The 16,400-nt window shown below is 49.3% G+C and overlaps 1 protein-coding gene across 1 annotated transcript in view; it reads right to left on the bottom strand.

Moving 5' to 3' along the window:
* Window positions 1-533: 533 nt before the first annotated feature.
* ALOX5AP (arachidonate 5-lipoxygenase activating protein) overlaps window positions 534-16,400 on the bottom strand; it is a 42,867-nt gene continuing 27,000 nt past the window's right edge. The window contains exons 3-6 of the mRNA XM_028497624.2: window positions 12,439-12,509; window positions 8,955-9,036; window positions 811-984; window positions 534-718 (exon numbers count right to left, since the gene is read on the bottom strand). Coding sequence (XP_028353425.1) covers window positions 822-984; window positions 8,955-9,036; window positions 12,439-12,509 — 316 coding nt within the window. The 3' untranslated portion in view covers window positions 534-718; window positions 811-821. The remainder of the gene's footprint in view (window positions 719-810; window positions 985-8,954; window positions 9,037-12,438; window positions 12,510-16,400) is intronic.

Raw genomic sequence — 16,400 nt, 5'->3', positions numbered from 1 at the left:
TTTTTGAGTTCCCAAATAGTCTGAGCCATTGGGTGCCTGCTATGTGCCAGCCTCTAAGCGTGGCACAGGAAAAGCTAAATAAATAGGGACACTCAAGGGCTGATGATTTAGTGGGGACGGGTGGCACATACTAATAAACACCTTGACATTGTGATATGGATTTGCCGCGGTTGAGACGTGCATAGGGCGCTATGCTGGGGGTCGGGGCAACGCTAGACCCACCTGGAAAAGGCAGTCTTCAGTTGTGTCCTGTCTCCTTCTTTGCTTAGTGGTATTTCTTTGCCACTTAAAAACTGTCAAATAATACATGAAAATATAAATAAGAGATTAACACTTACTCCAAATCTCTTCACCCAGAGATAATCACACTTGACCATTGGTGACCGTCCAGGTGTGTGTGTGTGTGTGTGTGTGTGTGTATGTGTGTGTGAAGACAGCGTATTTTTTATTATCATCATTAAGGTCAAGGAAAACAAAGCAGTTATTCAACTGTAGCAATTTACCCACGTAAAACTCAACCACCAGCCTCACATACGTGTCTGCATTTTATTTTAGGAAAACATAAATCGGGTCACAAAACATCTTCCGAAAGCAGGATAAGTAAGAAACACACAGACGGGATCTGAAGAGCAAATCTGGTGCCACCATCATGTTCGGGGGGGGCGGGTGGAGCTGACATGAAGATATTCTCTTCCAGGAAAAGTGAGGTTCACTCAAGCTGCAAAGCCCAGAGGGTCATCAGATTTACAGCATGGTTTAAAGGGTTGAGTTATGATGGCTTCTAGGTATTGATTAGCTGAGCACACCCACCTGGAATTCAGTTAGGGGATGAGAAGGACCGGGGAGATGGTGGTGGTGATTGTCTTGATGTAGTTTTCAAAGTCACTTCCGAAAAGGAGGATGAGGAAATAGTTGACTATCCCAGCCAGGGACATGAGGAACAGGAACAGGATGATGCGTTTCCCAAATATGTAGCCAGGTGTGCTGGAAAAAAAGGAAAGAGAAAAACTGTAGAAGCCGCACAAATGATACCAATTTAACAAAAAATGTTATCACTTTGAGATACATGGGGTTTAAATTACAGCTCCTTTTACTCAAGAATGCTCCATTTACTTCATATGAAGGATGGAAGTGTATTAGTCATTGAATCTATTTCTTTTTGTTGTGTTTTGTTTTTTGTGGGTTTTTTTGCGGTACGCGGGCCTCTCCCTGCTGTGGCCTCTCCCGTTGCGGAGCACAGGCCCCGGACGCGCAGGCTCAGCGGCCACGGCTCACGGGCCCAGCCGCTCCGCGGCACGTGCGATCCTCCCGGACCGGGGCACGAACCCGCGTCCCCTGCATCGGCAGGCGGACTCTCAACCACTGCGCCACCAGGGAAGCCCCCGTTGGTTGAATCTCTTACAAAACCAAGCTAAAAGAGCCTCAAACCCATCACCGTTAGGGCGCTGCTCTCCGGCTTCCCTGCGCCATCGGGACTCCAGCTCCTGGACGGCATGAAGGTGGTGGTTTCTGCTGGTCACCGGGGTTCTGACCGGGGACTAGGGACCCATGGACTGACTAAGACCCTCTCCAGGAGCGCCTGTAGGAGCTGTGCTGGCCAATGTGTAGAATGCAGGACTTTCAGTGCCTCTATGTGAGAAGGATGGTGTAAATGAGCCGAGAAGGATGGTGTAAATGTGCCAAGAAGGCTGGTGGAATCTAAGAGGCGCTTTGGCATCTGAGGGTTCGATCTCGTCTCCTGAGGCTGCCTGGGAATAACTTATGTTCGCACTAATGAGAGCCGCCCCCCAGCGCTGGAAGGCAGGCCCTTACAATTTAAGTGAATCAGGGGAGGGAGACTTTTCCTCGCCTTCTCTCAGAGGCTCGAAATCCTAAGCCACTTAGACAGAGCATCAGCTGGGGTCAGGAGGCATCTCCCCAGTGACATGTGACCACCTAGCTGTGCATAGGGGCTGCCCTGGCTTCCTCTCTCCCCTGCAGCGTCCTCCTATGACGGCGGTGGCTGCTCCATCTGTACAGCACTGGCATGTTTGGAAAGTCCAGCCAAGTGAGTCTCTAAGGCTGTTAGTAAAGACCCCGGCGGGGGGCCCCTCTGGCAATCAGGAGCACTGCCCGAGATCAGCCAGCTCAGCTCAACAGATGCCTTAATGCTGCTTGGCCCTTGTTGGCTACAATCAGACAGCAGAATGTGGCATCCATAGGTTCGACGTTAGAAATTTTATCTTTTTGAAAGGGACCCCAAAGGTTCATAATGCAACTCCTAATATTCCTGGGTCGAGAATTTGAAAATCATTCCACAGTTGAGTATGAACGTCCTCGCTGCTCACAGTGTCCCGTGGACCAGCAGCACAGAAGCTTGTTGGAAACGCAGAAGCCCAGGTCCCTCCCCAGATCCACTGGGTCGGAATCTGTGCCACTGACAAGCTCCATCTGTGACTCCCGGTCCAGTAAAGTCTGAGAGGCACTGCCAACTGACAGCACCCTGCTCCTTAGCCGCCTGCACTGCTCTCTCCTTGGTTTCCTGTTCACAGTCCTGCTTGTGAAGCGACACATTCTAGCTCTTTGTCGGGGGAAAAAAAGTTTGGTCCCAGAAGACAGTGTCATGAGCTGAACTGTATCCCCCAGATTCATGTGCTGAACTTCCTAAACCCCAGTACCGCAGGATGACTATTTAGCAAGACGGTCTTTAAAGAGGTAATTAAGGTCAAATGAGGTCACTGGGGTGGACCCTAACTCACCATAACTGCTGTTCTTATAAAAAGAGGACGGGGGCTTCCCTGGTGGCGCAGTGGTTGCGCGTCCGCCTGCCGATGCAGGGGACGCGGGTTCGCGCCCCGGTCTGGGAGGATCCCACGTGCCGCGGAGCGGCTGGGCCCGTGAGCCGTGGCCGCTGCGCCTGCGCGTCCGGAGCCTGTGCCCCGCAACGGGAGAGGCTACAACAGAGGGAGGCCCGCGTACCGCAAAAAAAAAAAAAAAAAAGGTTAGGACACAGACATGCACAGAAGGAAGACCACGGAGGACGAAGGGAGAAGACGGCCGCCTGCCAGCCAAGGAGAGAGGCCTCAGAGGAAACCAACACTCCTGACATCTTCGTCTTGGATTTGCAGCCTCCAGAACTGTGAGAAAATGCATTTCTGTTGTTTAAGCCCCCCAGTCTGTGGCACTTTGTTACGGTGGTCCTCAAAGACAAATACAGAGAATTACGTGCTAATGCTGATAAGGAATTGAAAAGAAAGTAAAGGAGTCTATTTTTCAGCCAGAGAATAGAGGCTTCAGAGAAATTAAATTGCTAAAAGTCAAATATTGTAGTGACTCAGATTTATCACATGAATGAGGCCACCATATGCTCATTACAGAAACAAGGAGAAGTGATTTGTGAAGCTATTTCAGAACCTGCTCAAGATAAATCTGTGGTGAAGGATGAAACGGGAGTACCTCCTGATGAAACAGTGGTGTTCTTGATCTGGGTAGGATGTTTCTAAGGATTCGAGGCATATCTCCCCTAAGGAGATGGGTCTATGGTGCTTTAACTCTTCCCAGACAAGAACTCAGCACGCTGCCATGCGCAGGGCTAAGTGTGAACAGGGGGGTCCCCAGCTCCGGCCCTTCATTCACTGCATTTTTAAGTCTCAAGCTTGGAGATGGGCTTTTGAAAACTGTGTCCATTATCATTTCTGTAAGCTCAATATTGGGGGTCTTGCACGGTGCCCCTGACTCTGGGAGATTCCCAGGTCTCTGCCTTGCTTACTGTTATCACCTCACAACTGACACAGTACCTGCTCAGAGCAGGTAGTCAGTAAAGGTCCTGACTAAAATTCATCCTACACTGCAGTATCGTTAAGGATGCTACTGGTGACCTAATCAGGACAGGGAGAAAGGGGTCACCGTGTAAGGAGAAGGACTGAGAATAAGAGCCATAACTTCTAGAAGGAGTAAAGGAGGGAGATGTAAAATCCTTGCAGGGCAGTTTGAAGCCGGAAGGCGAAGCTTTGGTGAGGGAGATACCTCAAGGAGTGACTTACCTACCCACTGGACCAAAAATGACACTGGAACTTCTGCAGGGAGCAGAGCCAAAAGATGACCTAGAGCCCAAGGGAGAAAGTTCTGGGGAAGGATCTCACTGAGCAGTAACCTCCATCTGTGGGTGAGGCCAAGAACTAAAGCAGGTCCAGAGGACATTAAGGCGTCTGCAGAGTCCAAGGGTGACACAGCCCAGGGACAGAAGGACGGGGGGAAGGAGAGGAGTCTACAACAGAAGAGGGATTAGCAAGTAGTTTCTAGAAGGCAGAATTAAAAATCCCCTTTGAGCTGGGGACTTCCCTGGCGGCCCAGTGGTTAAGACTCTGCGCTCCCAACGCAGGGGGCACGGGTTCGATGGCTGGTCAGGAAACTAAGATCCCATGTGCCCCACGGCACAGCAAAAAAAAAAAAAAAATCCCCTTGACATGACCACAGAGGCCCTCAGGCTCACAGCTGCCTCAGGCTATATATTTTGGTCTAAGTTAGGATCAGACACTTCATCTAGTGTATATCATTTCTGCTGACGACAACTGCCCAGAACACTGTGTTGAGAAAGTATGGTGAGGCCATGCTTGGTCTCGGCAGGAAGGAACACCATGATCATGAGTAATGCATGCAGGAGTGGTGAGAAGGGTCCAGAACTGGCCCAGACAGTGGGCTAAGGGGTGATGGGATCTTCTTCCTACCACCTAATGGGGGAGACCAGGGAGGGATTTAAGAGCATAGGCCTCATTTCAATGAGGTCCAGAGACGTGTCCATTTTTTTTTTTTTTTTGGTACGCGGGCCTCTCCCTGCTGTGGCCTCTCCCGTTGCGGAGCACAGGCTCCGGACGCGCAGGCTCAGCGGCCATGGCTCACGGGCCCAGCCGCTCCGTCCTGCTTGTGAAGCGACACATTCTAGCTCTTTGTCGGGGGAAAAAAAGTTTGGTCCCAGAAGACAGTGTCATGAGCTGAACTGTATCCCCCAGATTCATGTGTTGAACTTCCTAAACCCCAGTACCGCAGAATGACTATTTAGCAAGAGGGTCTTTAAAGAGGTAATTAAGGTCAAATGAGGTCACTGGGGTGGACCCTAACTCACCATAACTGCTGTTCTTATAAAAAGAGGACGGGGGCTTCCCTGGTGGCGCAGTGGTTGCGCGTCCGCCTGCCGATGCAGGGGACGCGGGTTCGCGCCCCGGTCTGGGAGGATCCCACGTGCCGCGGAGCGGCTGGGCCCGTGAGCCGTGGCCGCTGCGCCTGCGCGTCCGGAGCCTGTGCCCCGCAACGGGAGAGGCTACAACAGAGGGAGGCCCGCGTACCGCAAAAAAAAAAAAAAAAAAGGTTAGGACACAGACATGCACAGAAGGAAGACCACGGAGGACGAAGGGAGAAGACGGCCGCCTGCCAGCCAAGGAGAGAGGCCTCAGAGGAAACCAACACTCCTGACATCTTCGTCTTGGATTTGCAGCCTCCAGAACTGTGAGAAAATGCATTTCTGTTGTTTAAGCCCCCCAGTCTGTGGCACTTTGTTACGGTGGTCCTCAAAGACAAATACAGAGAATTACGTGCTAATGCTGATAAGGAATTGAAAAGAAAGTAAAGGAGTCTATTTTTCAGCCAGAGAATAGAGGCTTCAGAGAAATTAAATTGCTAAAAGTCAAATATTGTAGTGACTCAGATTTATCACATGAATGAGGCCACCATATGCTCATTACAGAAACAAGGAGAAGTGATTTGTGAAGCTATTTCAGAACCTGCTCAAGATAAATCTGTGGTGAAGGATGAAACGGGAGTACCTCCTGATGAAACAGTGGTGTTCTTGATCTGGGTAGGATGTTTCTAAGGATTCGAGGCATATCTCCCCTAAGGAGATGGGTCTATGGTGCTTTAACTCTTCCCAGACAAGAACTCAGCACGCTGCCATGCGCAGGGCTAAGTGTGAACAGGGGGGTCCCCAGCTCCGGCCCTTCATTCACTGCATTTTTAAGTCTCAAGCTTGGAGATGGGCTTTTGAAAACTGTGTCCATTATCATTTCTGTAAGCTCAATATTGGGGGTCTTGCACGGTGCCCCTGACTCTGGGAGATTCCCAGGTCTCTGCCTTGCTTACTGTTATCACCTCACAACTGACACAGTACCTGCTCAGAGCAGGTAGTCAGTAAAGGTCCTGACTAAAATTCATCCTACACTGCAGTATCGTTAAGGATGCTACTGGTGACCTAATCAGGACAGGGAGAAAGGGGTCACCGTGTAAGGAGAAGGACTGAGAATAAGAGCCATAACTTCTAGAAGGAGTAAAGGAGGGAGATGTAAAATCCTTGCAGGGCAGTTTGAAGCCGGAAGGCGAAGCTTTGGTGAGGGAGATACCTCAAGGAGTGACTTACCTACCCACTGGACCAAAAATGACACTGGAACTTCTGCAGGGAGCAGAGCCAAAAGATGACCTAGAGCCCAAGGGAGAAAGTTCTGGGGAAGGATCTCACTGAGCAGTAACCTCCATCTGTGGGTGAGGCCAAGAACTAAAGCAGGTCCAGAGGACATTAAGGCGTCTGCAGAGTCCAAGGGTGACACAGCCCAGGGACAGAAGGACGGGGGGAAGGAGAGGAGTCTACAACAGAAGAGGGATTAGCAAGTAGTTTCTAGAAGGCAGAATTAAAAATCCCCTTTGAGCTGGGGACTTCCCTGGCGGCCCAGTGGTTAAGACTCTGCGCTCCCAACGCAGGGGGCACGGGTTCGATGGCTGGTCAGGAAACTAAGATCCCATGTGCCCCACGGCACAGCAAAAAAAAAAAAAAAAATCCCCTTGACATGACCACAGAGGCCCTCAGGCTCACAGCTGCCTCAGGCTATATATTTTGGTCTAAGTTAGGATCAGACACTTCATCTAGTGTATATCATTTCTGCTGACGACAACTGCCCAGAACACTGTGTTGAGAAAGTATGGTGAGGCCATGCTTGGTCTCGGCAGGAAGGAACACCATGATCATGAGTAATGCATGCAGGAGTGGTGAGAAGGGTCCAGAACTGGCCCAGACAGTGGGCTAAGGGGTGATGGGATCTTCTTCCTACCACCTAATGGGGGAGACCAGGGAGGGATTTAAGAGCATAGGCCTCATTTCAATGAGGTCCAGAGACGTGTCCATTTTTTTTTTTTTTTTGGTACGCGGGCCTCTCCCTGCTGTGGCCTCTCCCGTTGCGGAGCACAGGCTCCGGACGCGCAGGCTCAGCGGCCATGGCTCACGGGCCCAGCCGCTCCGCGGCACGTGGGATCTTCCCGGACCGGGGCACGAACCCGTGTCCCCTGCATCGGCAGGCGGATTCTCAACCACTGCGCCACCAGGGAAGCCCGAGATGTGTCCATTTTTAAGTCTATATCCTGTTGTTTATTCTTGTTCATTCCCTAGTAGTGACTACCTTTGAAATGAAAAGAGCCTGTGGGTAAATGGACATATTTTGTCATGTCCCACAGAGTGTCTTGGAATTAAAGCAACTTTAAGGGAATTCCCCGGTGGTCCAGTGGTTAGGACTCTGTGCTTTCACTACCGTGGCCCCGGGTTCAATCCCTGGTCGGGGAACTAAGATCCCGCAAGCCGCGCGGTGTGGGCAAAAAAAATTAAAAACTTAAAGCAACTTTAAGATCTCAGGCAAGTGGTGACCGATAAAGAGGAGACCAGTGACTATAGGCTGAATTCCTGGGACTTTGGGGGAGGAAGATGGGGCTTCGGGGGAGCCAGCCGGGAGAGCCAGCCGGGAGAGCAGAGCCCCTCATTTCATTGATAGTTACTCTGCCCCCTTCGACTCTGGACAACAGGTAAACCTCTGGGGAAAGGCAGAATAGAGGTTTTCCAGGGTAAAGGAGAACACAGAATATCACCGAGGACAGCGTTGATAAGGATGAGAGAAGTAATGGAGTTGTGGTTTTAGAGGATAAATAAAAACGCCGCTAGAGAGGAATGAGGGGGAGGTGAGCTTGGAGGAGACGTGCTGAGGGCACCACCATTCCTCTCCGGCTGCAGCTGACCATCCAACCACCCGAAATGACTCAGCTTCGCAGGCCCCCGGGTTCCCCAGAAGCAGTGCTTTCACCTGCTGACCTTCTGGGATGGCACTGCCTTTGTCACCGCTGAAGGGGGCTCTCTGAATGGAGAGTCCCTTATCCACTAGAGGGGGCGCTATTGTGAGAGACAGAGAGAAGTGAAGCCAGACAAGGGAGAGAAATGGAGCGGGAGGCTGGGGTCAGCATGTGGGCGGAGCTCCCAGAGCATCTTCCCGGCCTTCGGAGCCCATGAGGAATTCTGATCGCTCAGGAACTGGTGGAAATTGTAACTCAAACATTTCTTCTTCAAGTATCATCATTTACTTTACTAAAATCCAGCCTTCCCAACCCAGGTCTAGGGAAAGTACAATTGCCGCTTTGGGCGACATCTGTAAGCAGTGCAGTGGTGACTCTATCCACTGTCTCCGTCTGATGCCTGCTAGTGCAATCTTACTTTCTCAACATTCTTTCCGCTGGTCCCCGGATGATCTGTTACTCAAGAGAACTCATCACAAGGTGCAAGCTTTAGTTCTCGTTTCTCTAGGCAAACAATGAAATGTTTCACTCACTGGAGGCCTTGGGAAGCCAGACAGAGACCGTCATTCAAGCCCCAGACTCTGCAGGGTGGGAGTAGAGGGTGTGGGGTTGCAAAGAATGCGTTAAAGCATCCTTTGTGAGCCCAGCACCGTGTGGAGGAATTTTTAAATGGGAAAACTAGTCAAGGGCCCCAGCTGTATTTCAGAACCAGCAAAGCTCAAGGAGAAAAAGACGAGGGATCCTAGTCGGCCTCCAGCCTCCCACCCCGAGTGGTCCCACAGGGCCTTAAATGGTAGACAGAATACTGTCGTGAATGATCACTCTTCCAGATGGAGAAGTATGACTCCCTGCAGAGTTCTTAAACAGTCCCAGTGGCTTACCTCTGCGTTCTCTCCCCCAGGTAGCCAACAAAGTACTTTTGCCTCACAACCAAGTACATCAGTCCAGCAAAAGCTGCAGGAACTAAGTGGAGAAAGGAAAACACCTCGTGTTAGTGTCGCTGACACCAAAGCATGCTAAGTTAACCCAATATTAATACAGTCATTATGCAATCAATGTTGGTCACAAAATTGAGCAGAGGCCTCAGCTTCTGCCAGTTGGGGCCGATGTGAAGTTCAGCAAAGAGCCTGCAGCTGGAAGAAACCTGAGATCTTTAATAACAGTCATGTTGTGAAGTAAGTCAGAAACAGAAAAACAAGTACCGTATGCTAACACATATATATGGAATCTAAAAAAAAAAAAAAATGGTTCTGAAGAACCCAGGGGCAGGACAGGAATAAAGATGCAGATGTAGAGAATGGACTTGAGGACACGGGGAGGGGGAAGGGTAAGCTGGGACGAAGTGAGAGAGTGGCATGGACATATAATAAAGCAGAAACTAACACACCATTGTAAAGCAATTCTACTCCAATAAAGACGTTAAAAAAAAACTCAACAGAAAAAATAAAACGAAACAATCTAATTAGAAATTTAACAAAAGACATGAAAGATAGTTCAGCAAAGGGGATGTACAAATGGCAAAAAAAAAAGCACATGAAGATTACTCTCATTAGATATTATAAGGAAGCACAAATTAAAACTATAATGAGACATCACTACACACCTATCAGAATGGCTAACAAAAGATAACGATAACACCAAACACCGATGAGGATACATATTGGTGGTGGGAATGTGAAATGTTACAGTCTGGTAAAGACTTCAGGAATTTCCTACAAAACTAAACATGGAATTACCATATGGTACAGCAACTGTACACTTGGGCATTTATCTCAGAGAAATAAAAAATTATGTTCACATTAAAAAAAATAATAATAATAGTCATGTTACCCTGTATTGGCATCACGGTGTAGTTTACAAAGTCTCTTCAAACCCTTCATCTAACTTGAATCCTTTTCACATGACTGATATCATCTTTTCTATTTCCAGATGTGGAAACATGTGCTCCATTGGCCAGGGGGCTTGTATAAGACTGTCAGCTTGTGTGTGTGTGTGTGTGTGTGTGTGTGTGTGTGTGTGTGTGTTTGGGAGGAGAGCTGGACTTGAACCCAGAGCCCTGCTCTGAAGCTGGTTCTCTTCAAAGTACACCCTTCACCTGTGGGCCTCCAGGAATTGCGACGCGCAACCTTTTCTGAACAATTGCTACAGTTCAGGAAAGATCTCTGGGGAAAGAAATGCCCTTTGCATTCCAGCCAAATAACCCCATAGAGTCCTGAACACTTGGAGCTGAGTTAGGAAACCCAGCCCCACCAGGACTATTACGATCTGGAGCTAATGCTTAACTCATTCTACATCTGGACAAAGGGATGATTACAGCTTTCCTACCCATCAGGAATTAATATGCAGGTGAAACAGAAGTATGGGTATAAAAGCTCTGTGAAAAACCCCCAGCGTTATTCAAATACCAAATTAAGTGCATTAACCGAGCGCTTTTTATGTGTCAGGTACTGCCCAAGGCATACCGGGTACTCCGGTCTCTGATCCTCTCTTCTCTGAAAGTCACAAAATTGTCACAATTCACACTTTGCCTTGGACAAAGTCTTTCCTGGTTGGTCCCTTCTGGGTGGCTCTGCTCTACGTACTGGCCCATCTCTCTTTCACTGGGAGCTAAGGTGAACTTGACCTAAAAGAAATCAGGGTGCAAAGTAGCTGAGCTCATTGCCCATATGCAGGGAATGGCGCCCACCTCTGGTGTGGACCTGGGCTGCTTGGAACACCAGGAGAGGTGTCATGGATTCAAATCCAGGGTCTAAAATTCTCAGGTTTGAGCAAGTTCCCCTGGGGTTTGGGTTCCTGCTCTGTAAAGTGATGGGTTTGGGCTGGGGTTCCTTTCAACTAAAAAATTCTACAATCTACCATATTCATAGGAAGTGATGATTATTGAACAGGGGTGACTGACCCTTCTGTCTCCCAGCAATGCCAACACTTGTTTTGGCAGAAAATGCATATTTCCAGGACCCTGAAACCCCTTCCAACTCCCTTTGTATTTAACCAGAACAACTCCAGATTCACCTGTATCAAGTATCGTCTAAGACATAAAAGGAATCATCACTCCTACTTAAGTGTCGTTTGACTTGATTTTTCAAGCGATGCCAGACATGTTTCTTATTTAACTGAGGACAGAAAGTGGGAAATGAAGAGTGAGCTTACTGACAGCCTTACGGCGCACATGATATTCCTGAAGCGGTTTCTGCTACCATCCCTGACCTCTCTTCTCTCTCACTGCACCTTATTCTTTTCCTTCATGGCACGTCTCACTCTTGGCAAAAATTTATCCATTCATTTATTTTCTATGGTCCATCTCGCCAACTGCTGTGTGCTTCACCACCATCTCTGTTTTGTTTATTGCTGTGTATCCAGGGACAGGGCTTGGCACACAGTAGGTGTTCAATGTATATTTTTATGGAAATAAAGTAAGAGGATACTTGTGAAAAATCCAGGATGTAGCCTGAAAGACCTGGGCTCCCATCCTGGCTCTGTTATTCACCAGCTGAGCAACCTTGAAAAAGTCACTTTCTGTCCCTGAACCAAAGGGTCCTCAAAGGTAACAGGGGGAAATAATATCCACTTTACCTACTTTATAGAATGAGTGAAGGCAAGAAGGATGAAATCATTTATCAGAGGACACTAGTGGCCTTTTCTCGTGCACCGCTGGGTCACAGCATGGAAGCCGGTCAGGTCATGCCGAGCCTTCACCAGACACATTGCCAGTCTCCAAAGGGGACCAAAAATACCACACAGGGACTTCCCTGGCGGTCCAGTGGTTAAGACTCTATGCTTCCAATGAAGTGGGTGAGGGTTGGATCCCTGGTCTGGGAACTAGGATCCCACATGCCATGTGGCGCGGCCCAAAAAAAAAAACAACCACCACTCGGGTTTCCATTTAATTTTAAATCAACTCTGGGTGTCAGCTTGCTGAAGTCAAGACCGTGGGCTGCTAAGAACCGGGGAGGCTGGAGACCTGGACCAAAGAAGGACCACCACGCAGAAGCCGATTAGCAGGACAGCCAAGTGACAGCTGGCCCAGGATAGACCCCTCGGGCGCCCTCATTTAGAAAGCCCTTGTATCTGAGCTAACACTGCTTAAGGATTCTGAGTCACATGTAGCCTTAAACCACCCTTGTCAGCGCAGCCACTCCCCACCAGCCACCAGGGGGCCAGCATTAGCGATGCATTCCCGCAGGGCTCCGCGCGGGCCCCCCGCCCACTGAAACACGGTGCCTCCGGAGGGTCTCGCCTCTCCAGGGCTTCATGGATTGGAGCTGGAGGGCAGGCAAAGCCTTTTCAACAAAAAGCCTGCACTCGAAGCTCCTGGTGATGCATCACGTTTCAGAAAGAGAACACACAAGGAGAAGCCTGGGTTACCTTGGCTGCAGAGGAGCCCGGCGCTCCAGAGCATGACAAGGAAGGTGGGGTACGCATCGACACAGTTCTGGCTGTAGAATAAACACACAAGGGGAGACATCAGAAGACACGTTACTGCAGCGCAGTCTGAAAATTACCTGAAACCCCGAATTAATCATCACTGTAGCGCACAGCACAAACCCCATTCATAATTCCACTGACCTTTACCTGATAAGATGTCAGAAACAGACAGTGGTGTGTGTAAAGCGGACACGGTTCGGAATCCATCCACTCCCTTCCTCGGTGCAGCCGATCGGAGACCCGCTTCCTTGATGGATTCGCCTCGGCAGGATTCCTGCTCCTGGTTTATGCCAAAGCGCTTCTTGGAATTGAAAAGTGAGCGCCGCGGACAGCAGGCCTGGGCGGCAGTCAGGGTCGGGGCGGCAAGGAAGAGGGACCCGACTCAGAAACCTTCAGGTCAGACACACAAGTCAGCCCAGACACGCGGGCCAGGCTGAGGAAGGCAAGGCGAGCCTCAAGCATTAGAGGGACCAGGGGTCGATTCAGCCAAGCTGGTGCTCCCGGCGTTATCTTGCCGCTGGAGCAATGGCTTTGTGCAGGGCTCTGTCCTCACCCCCGTGCTGGTGTCTCACACCCTTGCTCTCCTTTAAACTCAGGCAATCCTGCGAGCGCACATGGTGACGGCATGCGTTTCCTGTGGCTGCTGGGACAACTAGCCACAAGCTCGGTGGCTTAGAACAAGACAAAGTGATTATCTGGAGGTCAGAAGTCTGAGATCGGTCTCACTGGGCCAAAAGGAAGGTGTCCGCATGGCTGCATTCCTTCTGGAGATGCATCGCTTCTGTTTCCTTGCTTTTCCCAGCTTCTAGAGATCGCCTGCATTCCTTGGCTTGTGGACCCTTCCAACCTCAACACCAGCAATGTCTGATCATGTCTTCTTTGCGACACCAACTCTTCTGCCTCCTTCTTCCACGTCTGAAGGACCCTTGTGATTACACTGGGTCCCACCCGGATAATCCAGAATAATCTCTTAAATTGAACTTAAATTCAGCTGGTCAGCAACCTTCATTCCTCCTTGCCACGTAACATAACCCATTCACGTGTTCCCGAGATTAGGATGTGAACACCTTTGGGGGTCATTATTCGGCCTACCACAATTAGTCTCATGTTTCAGATGAGAAACTGAATCTTGGAGAAGTTGAATAACTTGCCCAGGGCCACCCAGCTACAGAGTAGCAAAGCCAGGAGTCACAGCCTGGTCGGTACGACTCTAAAACCGGGTGTGTTACCCCTTCGACTCTACAGGCACACCTCAGAAATAGTGTGGGTTCAGTTCCACACCACCACGATGAAGCAAATACCGGACGAAGCAAATACCGGATAAAGCAAGTCACAGGAATGTTTTTGTCTCCCAGTACACATAAAAGTGATGTTTATGCTATACTGTAGTCCAATATATGTGCAATAGCATTATGTCTAAAAAACAAGGTATATACCTTAATTTTAAAATATGTTATTGCGGGCTTCCCCGGTGGCGCGGTGGTTGAGAATCCGCCTGCCGACGCGGGGGACGCGGGTTCGCGCCCCGGTCCGGGAGGATCCCGCGTGCCGCGGAGCGGCCGGGCCCGTGAGCCGCGGCCGCCGCGCCTGCGCGTCCGGAGCCTGTGCTCCGCAGCGGGAGAGGCCACAGCAGAGGGAGGCCCGCGTACCGCAAAAAAAAAAAAAAAAAAAAAAACCAACAAACAAAAAAATTAAATTTAGGGCTTGCCTGGTGGCGCAGCGGTTGTGAGTCCGCCTGCCGTGGCCGTGGACACGGGGACGCGGCCCGGAGAGGCCACGGCGGTGAGAGGCCCGCGTACCGCAAAAAAAAAAAAAAAAAAAAAAAAATATTACTGCTAAAAAATGGTAACCATCATCTGACAATGCAGGGCTGCTGCAACCTTCAATTTGTAAAAAAAACCAGTGTCTGTGAACAATAAAGAGAGGTGTGCCTGCGCTAAAGCAAACTGCAGGCGTTCTCTTGAGCTTACAGCCTAGATCGGAACACTCAATATGCACATCCACGGAAACACAACACAACGAGACTCAAAAGAGGAGGGGCAATGCAACAGAGCGGGAAGGATTTGGTGACTAGGATTTCGTCCCCCACCTGACCTTAACCTGCTGTTTGTCACTGGCAAAGCAATCCCTCTGGACTCAGTTTCCTTACCAGGAAAACTAAGAGGCTAATACAGAATAACTAACTCCGAGATCCACTTAAGCTCCAAGAGTCGATGGTCTAATGTACCGGTTCTCAAGGTGTGGCCCCTGGGTCAGCAACATCAGAATCACCACGGCACTTGTTGAAAATGCAAACGTTAACGCCTTCCTTGGACCTAAGGAATTAAAAACTCTGAGGGCGGGCCCAGCAAGAGTTTTAACAGCCCTCCAGGTGATTCTGATACATCCTCACGTTTGAGAACCACTGGTCTCAGGTAACTCGAACTGTACAGGTAAAAGCAAAGATGCAATTCTCAAATTACATTTGGCCTTTTACCCAAATTCCTTCCTCCGATGCTTCATCTGGATCCTTCCTGATCTGGTTCTCATAAAGGTCCTCCTAAAAATCAGCCTTGAAGCCTCGTTCAAACCGATAGGATCTCACGATTCAGTTGGTACCACTGAGAACCCTGGAATGACCAGCCTTTGGTCTGTCCCCTGCAGAGAACCCAGAGGTTGGGTCACGGGGGGCCTTCAGATCTTTCTGAGGGTCAAAAAATCCTTTACCGGAGAAGTCCACAAATGGAAAAGGTAAGAAACCAATGTACCCTGTCCTGGATAGACACAGGAGAGCCGGAAGAGCCCTGATGACATTGCTCGGGGCTCTGGACACCCAGGATTTCCACTGATCTATGGCCACAGGAAGAACTCCAAAGGGCAGGAGTCCCTTACAAATATGCCATTTGGGGTGAAGCACTTGGTGAGTAAACAAGCCCCAAAGTGATAACTGTAGCAGCTGCTAAGCAAATGCATCACATCTATTCTTAAACCTCATTAGAGACACAAAACTGCAGCCTCAGGACTGAGAGAAGATCCCAGTTCCAGAAAACTAGAGAGAAAATTCCCTTTTATTTAGTTGAATAATGTTCCATGTCCGATGGGATCTAGTACCTGACGCTCCAACAGTTTGAAAATCTATTAATATCAAAGCTCTCCCCTGCTTCCTCTCATTCTCATGCTTCTGTTTTGTTTGTTTTGAAGCCGTGATTTTGTCTGGGTGATGCGAAATTTTAAAAAATTCTTTATTGTCCAAGGGATGTGCTCATAGAGAGAATTGTCTAGTGATGTGACATTAGATCAGCCATTCAATCATTCCTGCCTCTTATATCAAGTCACCATGGGCCCTGGTACAACACAGTCTGCCTGGAATTGAACGAAATTCTCCCAACTCTAAGAAAATGGGCTCTTCTCTGGAATTCCAGAATACGCCCAGAGTCCTAACCCCCACTCTGGCTCAGGCCGGTCCCTCTGCTCATCCAGGACCTCTGACACATCTTCCATCCACAGGTGCATGTACACAAGCCCCTCCTCGCCAGAGGGCCGCTGCTGGGCTGAACTCAAGCAGCTTTTGTCCTTTGGTCAGTGATACAGCTGCCTTTAGAGACCTTAAAGGTCACTCATGTGGTCCCTAAAGTCACAAAGCCTGGGTCCCACTCGGGGCTGCCACTTTTTTTTTTTCAGTATTAAAATGTTTAATTTTACATTGTCTTTATCACCTTTAATCTTCTTCTTCTTTTTTTTAACATCTTTATTAGAGTATAATTGCTTTACAATGGTGTGTTAGTTTCTGCTTTATAACAAAGTGAATCAGCTATACATATACATACGTCCCCATATCTCCGCCCTCTTGCGTCTCCCTCCCACCCTCCCTATCCCACCCCTCTAGGTGGTCACAAAGCACCGAGCTGATCTCCCTGTGCTAT

This window comes from Physeter macrocephalus, chromosome 13 (genome assembly GCF_002837175.3).
Source record: "Physeter macrocephalus isolate SW-GA chromosome 13, ASM283717v5, whole genome shotgun sequence".
In the NCBI taxonomy this organism is placed as follows: domain Eukaryota; kingdom Metazoa; phylum Chordata; class Mammalia; order Artiodactyla; family Physeteridae; genus Physeter; species Physeter macrocephalus.
Note: the sequence above shows the minus strand (reverse complement) of the source record. Positions and strands in the feature narration are given on the sequence as shown.